The sequence below is a fragment of the Myxine glutinosa genome, chromosome 7 (genome assembly GCF_964187855.1).
Source record: "Myxine glutinosa chromosome 7, kmMyxGlut1.1, whole genome shotgun sequence".
NCBI classification, from domain to species: Eukaryota; Metazoa; Chordata; class Myxini; order Myxiniformes; family Myxinidae; genus Myxine; species Myxine glutinosa.
In genome coordinates this window covers 34,602,542-34,626,730 of record NC_136267.1, presented here as the reverse complement: position 1 = coordinate 34,626,730, position 24,189 = coordinate 34,602,542, and the positions used below count along the sequence as shown (strand labels likewise).

The window sequence follows — 24,189 nt, the reverse complement described above, 5'->3', positions numbered from 1 at the left end:
ATAACTCATTCTGGGGAATCCTTCGTGTATATGAATGCTCTCCCCCGGTGTACATTTCCGGACTTGAACTAAAAATCCGGACTTGAACCAAAATCGAATCTGCTTGTTCTTGTCACTTATGCAATTCATCCAGCAAGTTTTGTTATAACTCATCTACAGCTTTTGGAGATATCGTGCTATATGTCGGTTTTGGCCCCATCACTCAATGGTGAAGAATCACTTAAAAAAATAAAAACAATCTCGTATCCGCATCTGGATTCGGATCTTCACCAAAATCGAATTATTTCTTCCTTGTCACATACCCAACATGTCCACCAAGTTTCGTACGAATCCGTCCACAACTTTTTTAGATATCCTGTTCACAGCCCAACAGACAGACAAACAAAGGTGTCATGCGGTATGATGACATGTATGACGACAATCGAGAGAATCTTGACCGTTGACCTTGACCTTTGACATATATCGTCAAATAACATTGACAGCCTTACTTTTTTCCTTTGGAATCCTCTGGTAAAGTTTGACGAAGATAGCTGAAAGCGTTCGAGAGTTATTGCACTCACAGACAAACATACGTATATTCAAACAAACAAGAAGCCATCAGGTGGTAGCCTGACAGGTATGACGTCAATCGATATTAATGAAAAATTAATTATCAATGATAAAAAAATCAATGAAAAATTATTTTCTCCAAGTATCAGCTTCCGAGCTTAAAAGTTACCAAAGATATTGCCCAGCTGAGAGAAAATAAATGAGTGATTAATAATTCAAACAAATAAATAATAATCGTAAAATAATTAATTTCCTTATCAATTATTGGCTTATAGCATCCCAAAAACACCACAGTTTAATCTGAATCTGTAACTTTTTGAAAATAATTAATTCAGTCGTCAATCAAATAATTCATTGATTTATCAATAAATCAAAAATACGCTTTACATTCAAATCATTTGATCACCGTCATGTCCAAATATCAGCTTCCTGTCTCAAAAAGTGCCTGAGATATTGCCCAAATGAGAAGAAAATAAACAACTGATTAACTGTGTAATAAAATAAATAAATAATATTCATAAAATAATTAATTTTCTAATAAATTGGCTCATAGCATAGCTAAACCACCACTGTTTCATCCAGATCTGTAACCTTTCGAAAATTAAGTAATTAATCGAATAATTAATTGATTAATCAATCAATCAAAATACTCTTGACAGCCAAATCACGTGCTCAATGTGGCGTCCAAATATAAGCTTCCTATACTAGCTTTGAACTGATATTTTCCTAGCTTTGAACTTCCTAGCTTTGAGCTTTGAACTGATAGAGATGTTGAACAGATGTGAAAGGAAATAAATAATTACTGAATAAATCAATAATAATTAATCAGTTAATTGATTGATCACAAAACATAAATACCGTTTTTGCCAGAGCTTTTCTTCACTACGTATGTGGCCAAATTTCAGCTTCCCAGCTCAAAAGATGGCTGAGATATCACCCGGACAAACAAATGAGAGAACATTGACCTTTGACCTATATAGTTTTTAAAAAACTGACAGCCGAAACTTTAGTCCTTCGGAATCCTCTGATAAATTTTGACGAAGATATTTGAAAGCTTTCGCGAGTTATCGCACTTGCAGAAAAACAAATGAAAAATCACTCATAGAGCGACACTTGGCAAAAGAGAACAAAGGCGAATGGCACTCAGTAGACTGTAGAGCATCCTTTTGACCTCACAAATAATTGGTGGTTGAATTATGTGACCTGATTAGCAAATCGTCTTCAAATTTTATGTTAATCGGATGAAAATTGACTTTTTGAAAACTGGACTATGTTGACCTTTTGTTTGGCCTATGGTGACCTCAAAAATAGTTGGTGGTTGGTTTCAGTAAGCTGATATGCAAATCCTATTCAGATTTCAAGTCAATTGGATAAAAATTGAGGATTTTAGAAATTTGAAGGTGGTGGACCTTAGGCCTATGTTGACTTTTTGGCCTATGTTGATCTCAAAAATAGTTGGTGGTTGACTTCAGTTAGCTGATCTGAAATTGTTATTTAAATTTCAAGTTAATCGGATGAAAATTGAGGATTTTAGAATTTTTAAATGGTTGTTGACCCTTGGCCTATGTTGACCTTTTGGACTATTCTGATCTCAAAAATCGTTGGTGGTTCAATTGTGTTCGCTGATATGAAAATCCCATTCAAATTTCAAGTCAATCGGATAAAAATTTAGGATGTCAGAAATTAGGAAGAAAGTGGTGGACCTTCGGCCTTTGTTGACTTTTTGGCCTATGTTAATCTCAAAAATAGTTGGTGGTTGAATTTAGTTAGCCGATATGTAAATCCTTTTCAAATTTCAAATCAGTCGGATGAAAATTGAGGATTTTAGTAGTTCAAAAAAAGTGGTTGACCTTTGGCCTATGTTGATCTTTTGGCCTACGCTGATCTCAAAAATAGTTGGTGTTTGAATTCAGTTTGCCGATATGTAAATCCTAATCAAATTTGAAGTCAATCGGATAAAAATGTAGGATTTATAAATTGGAACAAGCATAACGCCTCGGTCCCCCGTCGGGGAAGTGATGTGAAAGACGCAGAAAACATGCTGTGATATGATATTTCGCTCACAAGGTTCAGACATACATGGAAGCGGCCATCTTGGATTTTGACGTGGCGACACAATTTTCAATAGCGTTCTTCCATATGCCGAGATACACCCACACCAGATTAGAAGTTGGTACTTCGCTTATTTTTCAAGATATTCCGCTCACAAGGTTCAGACATACATGGCGGTGGCCATCTTGGATTTTGATGTGGCGACCCAATTTTCAATAGGGTTTTTCCTTACGCCGAGACACACCCACACACCAGATTAGAAGTTGGTACTTCGCTTATTTTTCAAGATATTTCGCTCACAAGGTTCAGACATATATATGGTGGCGGCCATCTTGGATTTTGACGTGGCGACCCAATTTTCAAAAGCGTTCTTCCTTGTGCCGAGATACACTGACACACCAGATTAGAAGTTGGTACTTCGCTTATTTTTCAAGATATTCCGCTCACAAGGTTCAGACATACATGGCATCAGACATACTTGGCGGCGGCCATCTTGGATTTTGACGTGGGTTGCACCCACACACCAAATTCGAATGCCCGCATGCATGCATGCCCGCACGCACGCACGCACGCTCGAACGGACGGACGGACGGACACACGGACGGAGGGGAAAACCATAGTCCCCCTTTCGCTCCGCGGTGCGACCGGGGACAAAAAAAAGTGGTTGACCTTGGGCCTATGTTGACCTTTTGATCTTTTGACTTCAAAAATATATCGGATTTTGTCGGACCACAAACTCTACCAATTGGTGAAGTTTCGTGAAGATCGGTTTAAAATTGTGACCTGTAGCATAGGCGAGTACAAGTGAGCGGACAAACAAACACACACACACACACACACACACACACACACACACACACACACACACACACACACACACACAAACAAACACACACACAAACAAACACACACAAACACACAAACAAACAAACACAAACACAAACAACCAAACACACACACAAACAGACACACAAACAAACACACACAGACACACAAACAAACACAAACACACACACACACACACAAACAAACACACACACAAAGACACACACACACACACACACACACACACAAACACACACACAAACAAACAAACACACACAAACAAACACACACACAAACACACACAAACAAACACACACACACACAAACAAACACACACACAAACACACACACAAACAAACACACACACAAACACACACACACAAACAGACACACAAACACACACAAACACACGCACACACACACACACACAAACAGGAGTGATCAACACTTGCAAAAAAAAATAAAAAAATTGCCAACTAACAAACGACAGACTGACATTTGACGAAAACTTTCAATTTTTACATCCACAAACAGCCAGGGGTAAAAACAACGTCCATCCGCCTTTGGTGACGGAGGTAATAAGGTGGTGAATTTCTGTCTGTGCCGCAAATGACGCCCATTCTACAGAACATGCCTTCTCCCTCTCCTCAGTCCTCAGCGTCACAAGCACCGCCCATTAATCAAGCCATGCCTTTCCCTCCAGCGGGCCAGAAATCACCCCCATTTTTTTCACTCTGCACAGCTCTTTGGCTTCATAGGACACTTAGTCTGTGAGATCGGTGTCTGTTACGTTTGAGAAGTATCGGGTCCGGACCACAGGCGGAAAAACAACCGGCTTTATTCGAACCACGCCATATATCAACTCTTCTTCTTCTTCACGTATTACCGTATTGGAGGTAATACCGTATTGCATTGTGAAACGCCCTCATGCATTCAAAAAGTGCAATTAGCATTTCCATCGTAAATATACAAACAGGACACAGCGTCTTGCGGTCATGTGATCACGTAATCGTCTAATCGCAATCGTTTTTGCTGAAACCGAGTTCGCCGAACTCCAGTATTCTATGGCTGTGGAAATGTGCCCTTCTGGCGGACACGAAAGCTCACTGGCGTCAGGGCATCATTCCACGCACCAAGTGGGCGGCGGCCATGCCCGAGGGGTAGGCGTGGCCGCAGGATATACACCGGGCGCGCAGCCCGGAGCGCGCCAGTGCTACAGTTGAGCTCGTTTAATAAAGACTCTTAAACTCACCGCGTTGTCCGCTTCCTTCTTGTTGTGCAAGCAAGCGCGCGTAGCACCGCACTTCATTGGTGACCCTCCGACGTTCTGGTCAGCCATCGCTGACCACCCGAATACGCCATCGCAATGGCAAACAACGCGGTCCAAATGAAACTCCCCGAGTTCTGGGAGACACAAGCCGAAGTCTGGTTCCTGCAGGCAGAAGCCCAGTTCCGACTTCGAGGCATCACGGTGGACGAGACCATGTACTGCCACGTGGTCGTTTCCCTCGGGCCCGGCACGGCCGCCCATGTCGTGTCGGTCCTGAGGAACCCACCGGCCGACGGCAGGTACGAGGCGATCAAGCGTCTCCTCCTTGCCACGTTTGGCCTCACGGTGGACGCACGGGCCGACCGCCTCCTGGACCTCCCCGAGCTCGGTGACACGCGACCGTCGGTCCGCATGGACCATATGCTGTCGTTGTTGGGCGACGAAACCCCAAACGCTCTTTTCCGGGCGTTATTTCGACGCCAGCTGCCGGCACGAGTCCGCCTCGCGTTGGCCGGTTCTGTGACAACAGAACCCCGGGGCTCTTGCTGCCGAAGCCGACAGGTTCTTCGCGGCTTTGGACGCGCAGGCGAGTTTTGGCGCGGCCGTCGTGCATCCCGAGGCTGGCCCTGATGCTGATGCACCACACCTTGGGGATCCCGAGGCTGAGGCACGCCGCGTGGCCGCCGCCACGCCAAACCCACCACCACCGCGAAAACGGCGGCCTCTGCCTTCGCCGCAAACCTGGTGCCATTTCCTCGCCAGGTTTGGCCACAAGGCGAGGAATTGTTGCCTGCCGTGCTCCTTCGGCAAGTCGGGAAACTACAAAGCTGGCGCTCGGTAGCGGCCCTGAGCGTCGGCCATTCCGGCAGGCTTCTTTTTATAACGGACACCTTGTCCGGGCGTCGTTTCCTATGCGATACGGGGGCACAGGTGAGCGTTATCCCTGCCTCTACGTCTGACAAGCACACCGCGGGCCGGGGCCCCGCATTGCTTGCCGCGAACGGAACACCCATACGCACATTCGGGAAGCGCTGCCTCTCCCTGCGGTTCGGAAGGCAACGCTTCGAGTGGACGTTCGTAACCGCTAGTGTCCCCATGGCACTGCTCGGTGCGGACTTCCTCTGTGCACACGGGTTGTTGGTAGATGTGAAGAACAGACGTCTCGTCCAGGCTGAAACGTTCAGCTCGCTTGCATGCGCACTGAGCAGCTCGTTGAGCGGCTTACTGAGCGGCTCACCGAGCGGCTCGCCAAGCGGCTTGCTGTGCGGTTCGGTCCCGGCGAGGTTAGTTTGTACACTTCCGGCAGCGGACGACTTCACCCGCCTCCTCACCAGCTTCCCGGCCCTTACGCGGCCCACCTTCTTGGCGGGGGCCGTCAAGCACAGGGTGGAACACCACATCCCCACCGCCAGGCCAACGGTCTATGCCCGGGCATGCCGCCTCGAGCCGACGAAGCTCGCGGTGGCTAAAGCGGGGTTCACTACGCAGGAGCGGCTCGGCATCGTGCGGCGCTCCGAGAGTGCTTGGGCGTCGCCGCTTCACATCATGCCCAAGCCCGGTGGGGGATGGCGACCATGCGGGGACTACCGGCGCCTCAATGACGCCACCACCACCGACCGCTACCCCGTCCCCCACATCCAGGACTTCTCCGCCCGGTTGGCGGGCATGTCCATCTTTTCGAAGGTGGACCTCATACCGGTGGACCTCATACCGGTTTCGAAGGTGGACCTTTCAAAGGTGGACCTCAGACCATTCGAAGGTGGAAGGTGGACAGCCACGTGGCTACCATCAGGTCCCCGTCAGGCCGGAGGACATCCCGAAGATGGCGGTCATCACGCCATTCGCACTTTTCGAATTTCTTCGGATGCCCTTCGGTTTGAAGAATGCGGCTCAGGCGTTCCAGCGACTCATGGACAGCGTCTTGCGCGACTTGGATTTTGTGTACGTATACCTGGACGACATCCTCGTCGCCAGCGCGTCCCGTGAAGAGCACCTTCACCATCTCCGCACGCTCTTCGAACGTCTGGGCCAGCATGGCCTCATCTTGAACCCCGCCAAGTGCCGGTTCGGCGTCACCGACATCGACTTTTTGGGGCACCGCGTCACCAGGCACGGGGCCGTCCCCCTACCGGCCAAGGTGGAGGCGGTGAAGGGGTTTCCGCGCCCCCGCACGATCAAGGGGCTCCAGGAGTTCCTGGGCATGGTAAACTTTTACCATCGGTTCCTGCCCCGCATCGCCCAGCTCCTGCGCCCCTTGCACGAGGCCCTCCGAGGGAAGCTGGGCAAAGGTGACGTTACCTGGACCGAGCAGATGGACGCGGCGTTCGCAGGCGCAAAGCTCGCCTTGGCTAACGCCACCATGCTCGCGCACCCGGCGCCCAATGCACCGATCGCCCTCACCACCGATGCCTCGGACTACGCGGTGGGCGCGGTGCACGAGCAATGGGTGCGTGGTGCTTGGCAACCGCTGGCGTTCTTCAGCCGGCAGCTTCTCCTGCCCGAACGCCGCTATAGTACCTTCGACCGCGAGTTGCTCGGGCTTCACCTGGCGGTCAGGCACTTCCGCCATCTGCTCGAGGGCCGTGCGTTCACGGCCTTCGTCGACCACAAGCCACTGGTCTTCGTGATGGGCAAGGTCACCGAGCCGTGGTCGGCCCAGCAGCAGCGTCACCTCTCGGCCGTGTCCGAGTACACGACGGACATCCGGCACGTCGCGGGGAAGGACAACCCGGTGGCGGATTGCCTTTCCCGGTCCGTCGCCCACGCAGTCCACCTTGGCATCGACTATGCCCAGATGGCGGCGGATCAGGCCGCCGACCCCGGCGTCCAGGCCTGGCGGACCGCCGTCATGGGCCTCCGCGTCACCGAGGTGCCGTTCGACGGTGCGGCCCTCTTGTGCGATGTCTCCCTCGGGCGGCCCCGCCCCATCGTGCCCGCGGGCTGGCAGCGCCAGGTTTTTGACACCATCCACGGCCTGTCCCACCCGGGCATGAAGGCCTCCCAGAGGTTGGTCGCTGACAAGTTTGTCTGGCATGGCCTCCGGAAGGCCGTCCGCGGCTGGACCAGGACGTGCCTCGCGTGCCAGCGCGCGAAGGTGCACCGGCACACCCAGGCCCCATTGGCCCCGTTCACGGTGCCGGAACGAAGGTTCGACCACGTACACGTGGACCTGGTGGGACCTCTGACCCCCTCGCGGGGTTTCACCCATGTCCTGACGATGGTGGACCACACCACCCGGTGGCTGGAGGCCGTGCCTTTGGCGGCGACGACGGCGGCGGACGTCGCACAGGCGTTCATCACCACCTGGGTCGCCCAGTTCGGCGCCCCCTCGGACATATCGTCCGACTGCGGCCCCCAGTTCACCTCGGAGCTCTGGGGGGCGGTCGTGCAGGGGCTCGGGGTCCAGCTGCACCGAACCACGGCCTACCACCCCCAGGCCAACGGCCTGTGCGAGCGGTTCCACCGCTCGTTGAAGGCCGCGCTCCGGGCCACCATCCACGATGGCGGCTGGGTCGACAGGCTCCCCTGGGTCCTGCTGGGCCCAAGGACGACCTGCGCGCATCCACGGCGGAGTTGGTCTTCGGACAACCGCTGCGGGTGCTGGGTGAGTTCCTCCCCGACCCCACGGCACCATGGTCCGCTGCGCAGGAGCGCTCCGCGCTGCAGGAGATGGCCTGGAGGTTCGCCCCCGTGCCGACGGCGCACCACAGGCACCCGCCTCCCCACGTCGCCCCGGAGCTTCGCAACGCGGAGTACGTCTTCGTCCGGCACGACGCCCACCGGACACCACTGCGGCCACCGTACGATGGGCCTTTCCACGTGCTGGAGACCGGGGTGAAACATTTCACCTTGGACATCAGTGGTACTCCCGGCCGCGTCTCGGTGGATCGCCTCAAACCGGCCCACCTCGACGTGGACCACCCACCACCGGTGGCTCGGCCCCCGCGTCGGGGCCGCACCCCTGCGGGCAGACACCCGGCACCGCCCAGGCCCACCGGCACGCCGCCCCCCGGTCCTGCACCCATCCCGGGTGCAGCCGGAGGCATCCCAGCTGGCATCCCTGCACCCCGGACGCCGCCGGTCGCCAGAGGGCGCTTCGGCCGGGTCATCCGTTTGCCCCGCAAACTGGCCCTCCTGGTGCGCGGGAATTCTGGGGGGGCGTGTGTGGCAGACACGAAAGCTCACCTGCGTGAGGGCATCATTCCACGCACCAAGTGGGCGGCGGCCACGCCCGAGGGGTAGGCGTGGCCGCGGGATATACACCGGGCGCGCAGCCCGGAGCGTGCCAGTGCTACAGTTGAGCTCGTTTAATAAAGACTCTTAAACTCACCGCGGTGTCCGCTTCCTTCTTGTTGTGCAAGCAAGCGTGCGTTGCACCACGCTTCACCCTCATCCTCCCCCTCAACTCCGCCCTTCTAGTCACTGAAATGTCATAAACTCACATTGGAAACCCCCAAATCAGTAAAGAAAGATGCCCAACATGAACACTTCAACTGCGACTATCCAGATCTATCCACTATCCACTACTACTAACCACGATTACCCACTATTATCTCATATTATCTAATATATTATATATTATACATATTATATATTATATATATTATTATTATATTATATATTATTCATATATATTATATTATTATTGTTATATTATATATTATATTCTTATTATTATATTATATTATTATATTATTATTATTATTATATATTATTTTTATTATATTATTATTATTATTATATATTATATCATATTATTAATTTTTATTTATTTATTATTGTTATTATTATATTATTGCTATTATTATATATGATATAATATATAAAATATATTATATATTATCTAATATACTGTAAAATTATATTAAATTATTATTATTATATATTATTATTATTATTACCTACTATTATCCACTATTATATATTATTATATTATTAGATGGACTATCCACGACTGGAACTTCAAACTATCCAGATAAAGTTGATGCAATCATGCAACACAGCACGACCTTGCATGGCTACTTGCACGATATTCTCAGGGGTTCAGTTCAGCGGAGACAGCAGGAGTGCAAGTCGGGTCGGCAGATAATTTTCGAATGTGCATTCCAGAATTGGATGACAAGTCACCTTGATCAAGATGACATATATCGGTGACTTTAGGGTATAAAACATGAAAGCAAGGTGAACATGAAAGGTATTCTGAGGAGGAGATTGTATGTGGATGATGTGGTCGTTGTGGTGGAGAGTGGGCGGGAGATGCAGGAAGTACTTGGGGAGTGGAAGGAGGCATTTTAGAAACATGGGCAGAAAATGAGCCTGGAGAAGATGGAGGTGATGTGGGTTTGGCATCAGAGAAAAGAAATGAATATCAGGCTGGAAGGGAGGGAGATCACACAGGGAAGTAGGTTTGAGTATCTGGGTGGAACAGTGACCTGGGCTGGTAAGTCAGAGGCTGAGGTGCGGAGGAGGATTCAGGTGGGTGTGAATGTGTGGAGGAGGGTGAAAGATGTAATGGCAGAAAGAGAGATTTAAAGGAGATTGAAAGGAAAGGTCCCGATGTCGTGTGTAACACCGGCCCTACCTTTACGGTCTGGAGACGGTGGCGCTGACAGCGAGACAACAACAAAGGCTGCAGGTTTGCGAGAACAACTGGGTCAGGAGGATTGTGGCAGTGAAGAGGGTAAATAGAAGGAGAATGGATGAACTGAGGGAGGAGATTGGTGTGCAGATGAGGTTGACGGGGAGATTGGTGAAATACTGGATGAGATGGGCTGGACATTTGGTGTGGATGGGGGAAGAGAGAACGGGAAAGAGAGCAGATCGGTTGAGGGTACAAGGTAGGAGGACCCGAGGTAGACCATGGTTGAGATGGGAGGATTAAGTGAGGAGGGATATCAGTGTAAGGTGGGGGTGCTTGGAGAGTGGAGGAGTGTTGTGGTCAAGGCAGGGCACGACCTCGGTGCCATCAGACCTCACCACTTATAAATGGAAGAGGAGGAGGAACAGAACAAAAACAACATTTGGGGTATAAAAACATTGGTTCCAAGAATGTAGGAAAAATCAATGCAACATTACATAATGACCTACACTATGGGGCACAGACAAACAAACATAGGTTGGCAACCATTGCGCAGGCTTCATGGGGGCTAATGGTCTCCTTCTGCGGTGTTTATAACAATAGGTTGGCAACCATTGCGCAGGCTTCATGGGGGCTAATGGTCTCCTCCTGCGGTGTTTCTAACAATATGTTGGCAACCATTGCGTAGGCTTCATGGAGGCTAATGGTCTCCGACTGCGGTGTTTATAACAATAGGTTGGCAACCATTGCGCAGGCTGCATGGGGGCTAATGGTCTCCTCCTGCGGTGTTTATAACAATAGGTTGGCAACCATTGCGCAGGCTTCATGGGGGCTAATGGTCTCCTCCTGCGGTGTTTCTAACAATATGTTGGCAACCATTGCGCAGGCTTCATGGGGGCTAATGGTCTCCTCCTGCGGTGTTTATAACAATATGTTGGCAACCATTGCGCAGGCTTCATGGGGGCTAATGGTCTCCTCCTGCGGTGTTTATAACAATAGGTTGGCAACCATTGTGCAGGCTTCATGGGGGCTAATGGTCTCCTCCTGCGGTGTTTCTAACAATATGTTGGCAACCATTGCGTAGGCTTCATGGAGGCTAATGGTCTCCGACTGCGGTGTTTATAACAATAGGTTGGCAACCATTGCGCAGGCTTCATGGGGGCTAATGGTCTCCTACTGCGGTGTTTATAACAATAGGTTGGCAACCATTGCGCAGGCTTCATGGAGGCTAATGGTCTCCTTCTGCGGTGTTTATAACAATAGGTTGGCAACCATTGCGCAGGCTTCATGGGGGCTAATGGTCTCCTTCTGTGGTGTTTATAACAATAAGTTACCAACCATTGCGCAGGCTTCATGGGGGCTAATGGTCTCCTTCTGCGGTGTTTATAACAATAGGTTGGCAACCATTGCGTAGGCTTCATGGAGGCTAATGGTCTCCTTCTGCGGTGTTTATAACAATAGGTTGGCAACCATTGCGTAGGCTTCATGGAGGCTAATGGTCTCCTTCTGCGGTGTTTATATCAATAGGTTGGCAACCATTGCGTAGGCTTCATGGAGGCTAATGGTCTCCTTCTGCGGTGTTTATAACAATAGGTTGGCAACCATTGCGTAGGCTTCATGGAGGCTAATGGTCTCCTTCTGCGGTGTTTATAACAATAGGTTGGCAACCATTGCGCAGGCTTCATGGGGGCTAATGGTCTCCTACTGCGGTGTTTATAACAATAGGTTGGCAACCATTGCGTAGGCTTCATGGAGGCTAATGGTCTCCTTCTGCGGTGTTTATAACAATAGGTTGGCAACCATTGCGCAGGCTTCATGGAGGCTAATGGTCTCCTTCTGCGGTGTTTATAACAATAGGTTGGCAACCATTGCGCAGGCTTCATGGGGGCTAATGGTCTCCTTCTGTGGTGTTTATAACAATAAGTTACCAACCATTGCGCAGGCTTCATGGGGGCTAATGGTCTCCTTCTGCGGTGTTTATAACAATAGGTTGGCAACCATTGCGTAGGCTTCATGGAGGCTAATGGTCTCCTTCTGCGGTGTTTATAACAATAGGTTGGCAACCATTGCGTAGGCTTCATGGAGGCTAATGGTCTCCTTCTGCGGTGTTTATATCAATAGGTTGGCAACCATTGCGTAGGCTTCATGGAGGCTAATGGTCTCCTTCTGCGGTGTTTATAACAATAGGTTGGCAACCATTGCGTAGGCTTCATGGAGGCTAATGGTCTCCTTCTGCGGTGTTTATAACAATAGGTTGGCAACCATTGCGCAGGCTTCATGGGGGCTAATGGTCTCCTACTGCGGTGTTTATAACAATAGGTTGGCAACCATTGCGTAGGCTTCATGGAGGCTAATGGTCTCCTTCTGCGGTGTTTATAACAATAGGTTGGCAACCATTGCGTAGGCTTCATGGGGGCTAATGGTCTCCTTCTGCGGTGTTTATAACAATAGGTTGGCAACCATTTTGCAGGCTTCATGGGGGCTAATGGTCTCCTACTGCGGTGTTTATAACAATAGGTTGGCAACCATTGCGTAGGCTTCATGGAGGCTAATGGTCTCCTTCTGCGGTGAAGTTCATTTCAATGGAACTCGTGTTGGGGATTTCGTGGGAAAAGAAACGTTTGCAAGATTGATTGTGGGTTGTTTGTCTTTTCGTGAATGAACAATATCCACCTGAAAAATGAAACAAGGAAAAACATGGAATATCTGGAACAATTCAAGAAAACAGGAATTCTTCATGAGCTTCCCATGAAACAAGTTACCATTATTTTATGGTTAACCATTAAACATCTAATCTTGTGCAAACAGGGTGATTTGGAGAGTTGATATCATTGCCAGGAGTTTGGGTTCATTAATTTCGTTTTCCAAACCTCGGGATAAAAGGGTTAAGGGAGAGGTGGGTATAAAGAGGGTTCAGGAAGAGCATAAAACAGACGCTGCGGAGACGGATCTTGTGGAACAGGATAAAAATGGAGGGGCTGTGGACATACTGCTTTGTGATTCTCTTCAACTCTGTTTATGGACAAGGTCAGGTTCAATCTCCTAAACTCCTTTCTTTGTCTTCTTCCCAGTAATCCTTTATGAACGTACCACCAACACTTAGCACGTAATAACAGGACATCTCAGTAGTAACCATTTTACCTGTTTGTACTCGATTCCCCAAAAAGGTAACTCTTCCAGGAGGGTTATTTACACAGTATGTCTTTTGAAAGGGGCATTTCCTTCAGGACAGACATTCCTGAATTTTACACAGAAATTATTTTATGGCTGACAGTGCAGCTCCGATGTGTTGCGCTTTTCACTGTCTCGTCTGGGTGTGATTCCCAACTTGATAACTGTCATTCCAGGTGTTGCTAAAGAAGAGTGTTGCAGTCACGAGTGTGCCGTCAATTGGATGTGACAGTTACCTTTGGACGGACTCTTCTGTCAGCGTTGGTTGTGCTTGTGCACGACAAAGATCCCAGTGTGTCTTTCCTATGGAGCAGGAAATTGTCACCAGCAGTTTGATCAAATTCCAACTCCATGTGCTGACGACTGCTGGGAGGAAATACCAAAGCACCCATTGTAAACCTTGCCATGAGAATTCTTCAGAAGCACAGAACCTGCCTTCGTTTGCAGATGTGAGATATCCGATGGCACCCTTCAACAAGGAAAACAAGGAGCAATCAGAGATTGCAGACCCTCGCCAGGATGTATTTTCAGTGGTTTTTCAAGGCTTTTGTGTTAAAACAAATATGGCGACTGAACCACGTGACCGATAACGTCATCATTTTTTTTTTCTAAACTAATTTATTCCTAGATTATGCTCAAGAAATTTCATCTTGATCGGATGAAGTTTTGTACTTGTCGAATTATGACGTTATAATGGAGGCACCTACGACATCATCATTAACATATCTTATTCCCCATGGAGAGTTCTTTACAATGAGCCATGTCTCAATTTTTTCAATTCAGCGCTGCCGGAGATATAGAGGTGCAGTTTTTCCGTTTTTCCAAGATGGCGGCCGAACCACGTGACCGATGACGTCATAATTATCATAAAACAATTCTACAGGTGGAGTTGCACTTATGGTGAAACTTTTCTGCCAATCGGACCAACGACTGCAGAGAAAATCATATTTATTCTGTGCGGACAAACAAACAAGAAGACGTCACACGGAGTGCAAAATCCGCCCCCCCCCCACCCCCCCGTCCCCAAAAGTTTTCCATTGACACAGCAAATTGTCCATTTCATCAAGATGAAAATTGACGATCTTGATCAAAGCTCGGGTCAATAGGATGAAAAGTAATGATTTTTCAGATGAAAATTGATGATTTTGGAAAGTTGACCTTGAATTGACCTTTTGACCTCAAAAATAGTTTGACTCCCTCTTTAATGACTGAATGTGCAAATGATGTTCAATTTTCAAGTCAATCGGATAAAAAATGGCGATTTTAGAAATTTGACCTCCAGATGACCAATGACCTTTGACCTCAAAATCAATAGGCTTCTCAATTGTGACGATCTCTACAACTTGGTGAAGTTTCGTGACGATCGATTTGGAATTGTAACCTGTAGGCCGGTGACAAAGAAACAGACAAACAGACAGACAGAACCACAAACGCAACCGACCAATATACTTGAAAAATCTTCGATTTTGCAGGTAACAAACAAACAGACAAACAAACAGACGACAGTCAAATGTACTCAAATGCAATACCCTCTCCTCTGGTGAGGATAAAAAAAGACGTAAAATGTCATAGCCCCGTGGGTTTAGCAATTTCGCTGTAAGGAATTAAAGGCCACCAGTAGGCCCTCTTTGGTAGGATTACAAAACAAAATCTTCCTCATATGTATACTCTCATGTGTCGTTCGTGTTATATATATATATATATATGTATAAAACACCAGTAGGCCCCCCGCTCTCCCTCATATATATATATATATATATATTGTTGCGGTTTTGTAAATAAAGGCAACCCCTCCCCCCCCCATAGTTAGTTACACCACAACATGTAGCCTCGCATAGTTAGTTCTTTCTCATTAAATGTGAAGTATAGTCTCCTTCCCAGTGTTAGTATGTGTTGAGGCAGGCAGGGTAATGGTAGGCCTCATTGCAGCCTAAAGTGCCTTGTCATGGGCCTAGGCCAGGCCTTGCAGGCCCGAGGGAGGAGCTGGAGGGCTTGACCGGTGAGCAGCGAGTAGCCAATGGGAGCTGAAGGGAGTGGCCAAGGGTGACCAATAAGGGGCTGTCATGACACGTGACCCCAGGTGGCCAATGGAGGCCTGTGGAACGTTCGATTGAGGGTGTCGGGGGGCTATAAAACCCGGCCTGGACCCCCGCTCTCCCTCTCTCTCAGACTCGTGCCAGGCTCCTGAATATACTCTCTGCCTCGCTCTCTCTTGCCGGGTTCCAGCGACTACCAGCTCTCTTCTTGCTGGGGTTTGAGATACGCTGCTCCTCTTGTCAGGTTCCTGCTACGTGCACGTCCTTGACCAACGTCCCTGCCGTTTGCCGTGATCATCTCCGTCTGTGGTATCCAAGGTTGGAGCGATCCCTGGGGGGTTTCCGTCCAACGAGCCCGTCCAGGCAAACTGCACGAAGCGGCCGCGCTATGTGCGCATTCTCCACTTCCTTCCCTTCCCCGAACGAATCTGAGGGCCCTTGTCTGGGCACGAAGGTAAGGCCGCTAAGATTCTTCGCTGTGTCCCTTTTCTGTAAATACTGTGAATGTAAATAAATCCTGTGGTTTGGTTTCCAACCTGGCCGTCATCGTCCTTTCAACATTGGCCTAGCATTGCACGAATTAAAACCGCTCGATCGGGTTCAATAGTGTTAACGGCACGAGTTACGCAACGCACAACCGCTCGGGCGTTCAGTACCAGCGTGACTCGTGCGAGGTTCAGTCCCCGTTCTCACAGCTGCGTGTGTCGAAGGTACTCGGGTCGTGACCGTTAACCCTTCCATGCGTAGTTATGGGTTCGGAGGCTGGAATTGCTTAGCAATCCGTCCACCACGAGTGTAGTGTGGGTGGCAGCCTCGTGGACTCAAAGTTCGAGGGGGAGTAGGGCTTAACCTCCCCTTAGTACATCGACGAACCCGAGATCCGCAACAATATATACAGTCACGTGAAAAAGTAAGTACACCCCATGTAAAGTTTTGACTTTTTCAACATATTTCAACATCCAGCTATTTGATCTTCATTTCAACAATATTGACAGATAAAGGTGATATAATACAACAAATATCATGAAACATTTACATTTTGTAGTCCATTGTATAATTTAAATGAACATAAATGCAAATTTCGCATGTGGAAAAAGTAAGTACACCCCAACATTTATCACTACTTCAAATACCTAAAATTAGAATCAGGTGCACGAGCTCAGGTGCAAATGATTAGAACATCGTGAGAGAGGATCTTGGAGGAACCTGTCTTATTTAAACCTCAGACATTTAGTTTGGTTTGCTCTTTGTTGTTGAAGTGTGCGGCGTCACCATGCCTAGATCAAAAGAGCTCTCTGAGGCCTTCAGAAAGAAGGTTATAGATGCCTACGAGTCTGGGAAGGGATTTAAAAAGATCTCCAAACAATTTAAAATCAATCATTCGACTGTCTGGAATATCATCTACAAGTGGAGAAGATTCCAAACAACTACCAACTTGTTCAGGCCAGGCCGACCCAGCAATTTCAGCCCGAGAGCAGACTGCAAGTTGCTGAAAGAAGTCTCTAAGAACCCCAGAATGTCATCACGGGACCTACACGTAGCTCTTGCCACTGTTGATGTCAAAGTGCACGAGTCTACCATTAGAAAGAGGCTGCACAAATTTGATCTACATGGGAGGTGTGCCAGGAGGAAACCTTTGCTGTCCAGAAAGAACATCAGGGCAAGACTAATGTTTGCCAATGAACACCTAGGCAAAGACCACCACTTCTGGAACAATGCGCTCTGGACAGATGAGTCAAAGGTAGAGCTATTTGGCCACAGTACCAGAAGACATGTTTGGCGAAAACCAAAGACAGCATTTGACCACAAGAACCTGTTACCAACTGTAAAGCATGGTGGTGGAAATATTATGGTTTGGCGCAGCTTTGCTGCATCAGGGCCTGGGCAGCTCACCATCATATAATCCACTATGAATTCTTCATTGTACCAGAGGGTACTTGAGGATAATGTGAGGCCATCTGTCGGAGAGTTGAAGCTCAACCGAAGGTGGACCTTGCAACATGACAATGACCCTAAACATACCAGTAAATCCACCAAGGAATGGCTGAAAAGAAAGAAATGGAGGGTTCTGGAATGACCAAGTCAAAGCCCGGATCTAAATCCCATCGAGATGTTGTGGGGGGGATTTGAAACGAGCTGTGCATGCAAGAAACCCCTCAAACATTGCACAGCTGAAAGAATTCTGCATGGAGGAGAGGGCAAAAATTTCTGCCAGTCGATGTCAGAGACTGGTAGACAGTTATAAGAAACGCCTACTTGAGGTTGCTTCTGCCAAAGGGGGCAATACCACCTATTAGAGCCAAGGGTGCACTTACTTTTTCACATGCAAAATTTGCATTTATGTTTATTTACATTATACAATGGACTACAAAATGTAAATGTTTCATGATATTTGTTGTATGATATCACCTTTATCTGTCAATATTGTTGAAATGAAGATCAAATAGCTGTATGTTGAAATATGTTGAAAAAGTGAAAAGTTTACATGGGGTGTACTTACTTTTTCACGTGACTGTATATATATATACAGTATATATATATACTAACGGGGTCACCCGTGGGAATCCCACGGGCATGGATGTGTGTGACATTTCGACATATTGAGTTAGATGCTGCACATTCATTTTCACAAAATGGTTACTGGCAAGTCATCAGATCCAGAAATGGTGTGATGAACACAATTTATTTATTTCACATAATATGTGACCCCTCACTCCTCTCCACCTGATACTCTCCTGTCTCCACCTGACACTCTCCTCTCTCCACCTAGCACTCCTCTCCTCTCCAATCCCTCACATTCCTCTCCTTTCCAATCCCTCACCTCTCCAATCCCTCACACTCCTCTCCTCTCCAATCCCTCACATGCCTCTCCAATCGCACCTCACACTCCTCTCCAATCGCGCCTCACACTCCTCTCCAATCACGCCTCACACTCCTCTCCAATCACGCCTCACACTCCTCTCCAATCGCGCCTCACACTCCCCTCCAATCACTCCTCTCCAATCGCGCCTCACACTCCTCTCCAATTGCGCCTCACACTCCTCTCCAATCGCGCCTCACACTCCTCTCCAATCGCACCTCACACTCCTCTCCAATCACGCCTCACACTCCTCTCCAATCGCGCCTCACACTCCTCTCCAATCGTGCCTCACACACCTCTACAAATCGCGCCTCACACTCCTCTCCAATCGTGCCTCACACTCCTCTCCAATCGCGCCTCACACTCCCCTCCAATCGCTCCTCACTCTCCTCTCCAATCGCTCCTCACTCGCCTCTCCAATCGGCTTTCCCTGTCTCGTTTCTCTCGTTTTTCTCCCGTCTCATTCTTTTTCTTGCTCCAAATCGGCCCGTCTCGCCGGTCGGCCCGTCGGAATCGGAAATCGGCCCGTCTTGCTTTCGTGCTTGCGCGTAAATAAATTGTGTTCATTACACCATTTCTGGATCTGATGACTTGCCAGTCACCATTTTGTAAAAATGAATGTGCAGCATCTAACTCAATATGTCGAAATGTCACACACATCCATGCCCGTGGGATTCCCATGGGTGACCCCGCAAGTTTGCATTGACGTTCGTCGATGGACTCGTTCGCCCGTCTCATTCGTTTTCTTGCTACATCCTGTTCAAGTCTGCGTTCTTCATCGAGCGTCTCATTCATTTTGGAAATAGAAGTTTCCATGCAGCGCATGAATTGTCACGATCCTCAAGAGGAATTTGTCTCGTAATCATCAAATGATAAATGGCAAGTAAATTATATTGTGGAAAATTAAAGATATCAAATAAACCTATTTAAAGTGTATGCGCACATAACTAATTTAAAAAAACGAAGAAATATCTCTCGGTAATTTCCTGAAACATATTTTACTTCTGGCTAATAATGTTGAATGAAATTAAAACGAAGAAATATATGTCGGCATCATTGTTGACGTTTTTGTGACGACTGTCATCAAACGAAAAAGTAATATATCTTAACGGAAAAGCAAAAGCGAATTTTAAATATATATCGACACGTTGCCGTCGGTGTCATGTTGGGCGGTGTATGATACACAATGACGCGATTTTTAAAAATATATCTCTGCATTTTCCCGCGTGTGTGGAATGTTCTCAATTATTGCTGACACCGAGTCCAAAACCATCGATAAAAATGAAATCATATGGTGAGTTAGATTGGAGATAAAGGCGTGAGAGAGACTCAATGGCCTTGAAGTTACAGGCGTTTGAGAATTCATTTCGTTCTATAAAGGGCAACTTTCACCGGATTTTCTTCCCGTTTTTTTTCAACCGAGTCTAAAACTATGTTAGCGACTGTGAAAAATGAAATGATATATCGAATTTGATTTGAAATAAAACTGGGAGAGAGAGCAACACACCACGGGCCTACAAAACAGGCCTCAAAGCTATGCAAGTTAATAAAATGGTGGATATTTGTTTATAATTACATGAAGCCTCTCCCAGAATGGGTGGAGCTATGGGTGGAGCTACTCTGCAAACCGAGTAAGCCACACCCCGGACAGACACCCAACAGATAGACAGAATCATCTACGGCTATTATAATATATAGCGGGGTCACCCGTGGGAATCCCACGGGCATGGAAGTGTGTGACATTTCGACATATTGAGTTATATGCTGCACATTCATTTTTACAAAATGGTTACTGGCAAGTCATCAGATCCAGAAATGGTGTGAATTTAGTTATTTCACATAATATGTGACCCCTCACTCCTCTCCACCTGACACTCTCCTGTCTCCACCTGACACTCTCCTGTCTCCACCTGACACTCTCCTCTCTCCACCTAGCACTCCTCTCCTCTCCAAACCCTCACATCCCTCTCCTTTCCAATCCCTCACCTCTCCAATCCCTCACACTCCTCTCCTCTCCAATCCTTCACACGCCTCTCCAATCGCGCCTCACACTCCTCTCCAATCGCGCCTCACACTCCTCTCCAATCGCGCCTCACACTCCTCTCCAATCGTGCCTCACACTCCTCTCCAATCGTGCCTCACACTCCCCTCCAATCACTCCTCTCCAATCACTCCTCTCCAATCGTGCCTCACACTCCTCTCCAATCACGCCTCACACTCCTCTCCAATCGTGCCTCACACTCCTCTCCAATCGCGCCTCACACTCCTCTCCAATCGCGCCTCACTCGCCTCTCCAATCGGCTTTCCCCGTCTCGTTTCTCTCCTTTTTCTCCCGTCTCGTTCTTTTTCTTGCTCCAAATCGGCCCGTCGGAATCGGAAATCGGCCCGTCTCGCCCGTCGGCCCGTCGGAATCGGAAATCGGCCCGTCTTGCTTTTGTGCTTGTGCGTAAATAAATTGTGTTCATGACACCATTTCTGGTGTTGGGCTAGCGGCTAGGGTGCCGGCTTAGGATCCTGGGTTCGAATCTCGGTCGATCGCCGAATTAATGCCAGGGGGGTTGACTCAGCCTGTCATCCTTCCGAGGTCGGCTAATTGAGTACCAGTTCACTGGTAATTCCCTGTTTGTCGTTGAAGGCGGCAAAAAGGGTTGGCGTCAGGAAGGGCATCCGGCCGTAAAACATTGCTTCAAAAAGGGGACAAAAAAACAACAACTACCACGGTCCCCGAAAAGGCCAACCCCCGCTTTGCGGGGAAAAATGGCCTCTAAACGGTGGTTTTTACACCATTTCTGGATCTGATGACTTGCCAGTAACCATTTTGTAAAAATGAATGTGCAGCATCTAACTCAATATGTCGAAATGTCACACACATCCATGCCCGTGGGATTCCCACGGGTGACCCCGCAAGTTTGCATTGACGTTCGTCGATGGACTCGTTCGCCCGTCTCATTCGTTTTCTTGCTGCATCCTGTTCAAGTCTGCGTTCTTCATCGATCGTCTCATTCATTTTGGAAATAGAAGTTTCCACGCAGCGCATGAATTGTCACGATCCTCAAGAGGAATTTGTCTCGTAATCATCAAATGATAAATGGCAAGTAAATTATATTGTGGAAAATTAAAGATTTCAAATAAACCTATTTAAAGTGTATTCGCACATAACTAATTTTAAAAAACGAAGAAATATCTCTCGGTAATTTCCTGAAACATATTTTACTTCCGGCTAATAATGTTGAATTAAATAAAAACGAAGAAATATATGTCGGCATCATTGTTGACGTTTTTGTGACGACTGTCATCAAACGAAAAAGTAATATATCTTAACGGAAAAGCAAAAGCGAATTTTTAATATATATCGACACGTTGCCGTCGGTGTCATGTTGGGCGGTGTATGATACACCATGACGCGATTTTTAAAAATATATCTCTGCATTTTCCCGCGTGTGTGGAATGTTCTCAATTATTGCTGACACCGAGTCCAAAACCATCGATAAAAATGAAATCATATGGTGAGTTAGATTGGAGATAAAGGCGTGAGAGAGACTCAATGGCCTTGAAGTTGAAGTTACAGGCGTTTGAGAATTCATTTCGTTCTATAAACGGCAACTTTCATTGGATTTCCTTCCCGTTTTTTTTCAACCGAGTCGAAAACTATGTTAGCGACTGTGAAAAATGAAATGATATATCGAATTTTTAATATGTATCGACACGTTGCCGTCGGTGTCATGTTAGGCGGTGTATGATACACCATGACGCGATTTTAAAAAATATATCTGCATTTTCCCGCGTGTGTGGAATGTTCTCAATTATTGCTGACACCGACTCTAAAACCATCGATAAAAATGAAATCATATGGTGAGTTAGATTGGAGATAAAGGCGTGAGAGAGACTCAATGGCCTTGAAGTTACAGGCATTTGAGAATTCATTTCGTTCTATAAACGGCAACTTTCATCGGATTTTCTTCTCGTTTTTTTTCAACCGAGTCTAAAACTATGTTAGCGACTGTGAAAAATGAAATGATATATCGAATTTAAAATAGATATCGACACATTGCCGTCGGTGTCATGTTGGGCGGTGTATGATACACCATGACGCGATTTTAAAAAATATATCTCTGCATTTTCCCGCGTGTGTGGAATGTTTGTGGAAAATTAAAGATTTCAAATAAACCTATTTAAAGTGTATGCGCACATAACTAATAAAAAAAACGAAGAAATATCTCTCGGTAATTTCCTGAAACATATTTTACTTCCGGCTAATATGTTGAATGAAATAAAAACGAAGAAATATATGTCGGCATCATTGTTGACGTTTTTGTGACGACTATCATCAAACGAAATAGTAATATATCATAACGGAAAAGCAAAAGCGAATTTTTAATATATATCGACACATTGCCGGCGGTGTCATGTTGGGCGGTGTATGATACACCATGACGCGATTTTAAAAAATATATCTCTGCATTTTCCCGCGTGTGTGGATTGTTCTCAATTATTGCTGACACCGAGTCTAAAAGTAAAACCATCGATAAAAATGAAATCATATGGTGAGTTAGATTGGAGATAAAGGCGTGAGAGAGACTCAATGGCCTTGAAGTTACAGGCCTTTGAGAATTCATTTCGTTCTATAAACGGCAACTTTCATCGGATTTTCTTCCCGTTTTTTTTCAACCGAGTCTAAAACTATGTTAGCGACTGTGAAAAATGAAATGATTTATCGAATTTGATTTGAAATAAAACTGGGGGAGAGCAAGACACCACGGGCCTACAAAACAGGACTCAAAGCTATGCGAGTTAATAAAATGGTGGATATTTGTTTATAGCCACTCCCAGAATGGGTGGAGCTATGGGTGGAGCTACTCTGCAAACCGAGTAAGCCACACCCCGGACAGACACCCAACAGATAGACAGACAGACAGACAGAATCATCTACGGCTATTATAATATATATATATATATATATATATATATATATATATATATATATTAGGGTTAGGGTTGACGTTAGGGTTAGGGGGACCCTAACCCTAACCCTAACCCTAACCTGTCATATATATATATATATATATATATATATATATATATATATATATATATATATATATATATATATTGTTACAGACGTGGCTTGGATGTTATTCACCGAGCGGTTTTGGGATGACCACGTCTGCACAAGATTATACTCGATATTATACCCGAACGTTGACTAGTCGCGCGATGCTAGGTCAATGAAGGAACAGACACACGGCTGGGATTAAAATGACGACACCAGGGATACGGTTCTCAAGACCTCCGGAGGAGATTATATTCGTGCGGAAGGTCAGATTACAGGGACGAGAGGGACAGCAAAGGAAGATAGGCACTTAAACACAACCTTATATTAACCCCAACAGACGACAGGTAAACGGGACAAGGCTGACTCACACGGGGGTTGATGGCACGAAAGCGGTTGTCGATGGCTCCAGGTGCACCTTGGCTCAAGGACAGGGTCGACCCGGTCCGGTCTAGAGATGCGGGGAGGTCGCAGCGCTCGGATGGCGTCTTGTCTGCTCAAGCTGGGGGCGCATCTCATGTCACATCCGGCGCGGGGCCGCGTATATCCGGCGGGGAGTGACACGCCCTCGGCTCGTTAGCTCCGCCTCGTGGAATCGGCACGTTGCTTCTCATTGGGTGCGTGCGGGGGGGTTACCGGCTCCGCCCTTGACGAGGAGCTGACAAGGAGCCCCTTTGTGGTAACCCCGTGGAGCGCATGGTCTGGAGCGCGTTGTCTGGAGCGCATTGTCGATGGCGGCTAACCGAGCCGGTGGGAGGACGCACACTCCCCCCCGCGCAGCGCCGTGCCCCTCTGTTG

At 47.4% G+C, this 24,189-nt stretch overlaps 2 protein-coding genes across 21 annotated transcripts in view; one reads left to right on the top strand and one right to left on the bottom strand.

Annotated features, from left to right (window-relative positions):
- Positions 1–24,189, bottom strand: part of LOC137410750 (uncharacterized) — a 660,974-nt gene that overhangs the window by 348,452 nt on the left and 288,333 nt on the right. The gene's annotated exons all lie outside the window — the stretch shown is intronic.
- Positions 13,124–24,189, top strand: part of LOC137431102 (complement factor H-related protein 4-like) — a 160,252-nt gene continuing 149,186 nt past the window's right edge. For 5 of the 20 annotated variants that reach the window (XR_013624054.1, XM_078781472.1, XM_078781459.1 and 2 more), the window contains exon 1: positions 13,150–13,301. Coding sequence is in view for 12 of the 20 variants with exons in the window: in XM_078781472.1 (XP_078637598.1) it covers positions 13,244–13,301 (58 nt within the window). In the remaining 8 variants the exon portion in view is untranslated. Of the gene's footprint in view, positions 13,302–15,725; positions 15,936–24,189 lie in introns of those variants that run through there. The other 15 variants (XM_078781462.1, XM_078781451.1, XM_078781456.1 and 12 more) reach the window with 11 other exon arrangements.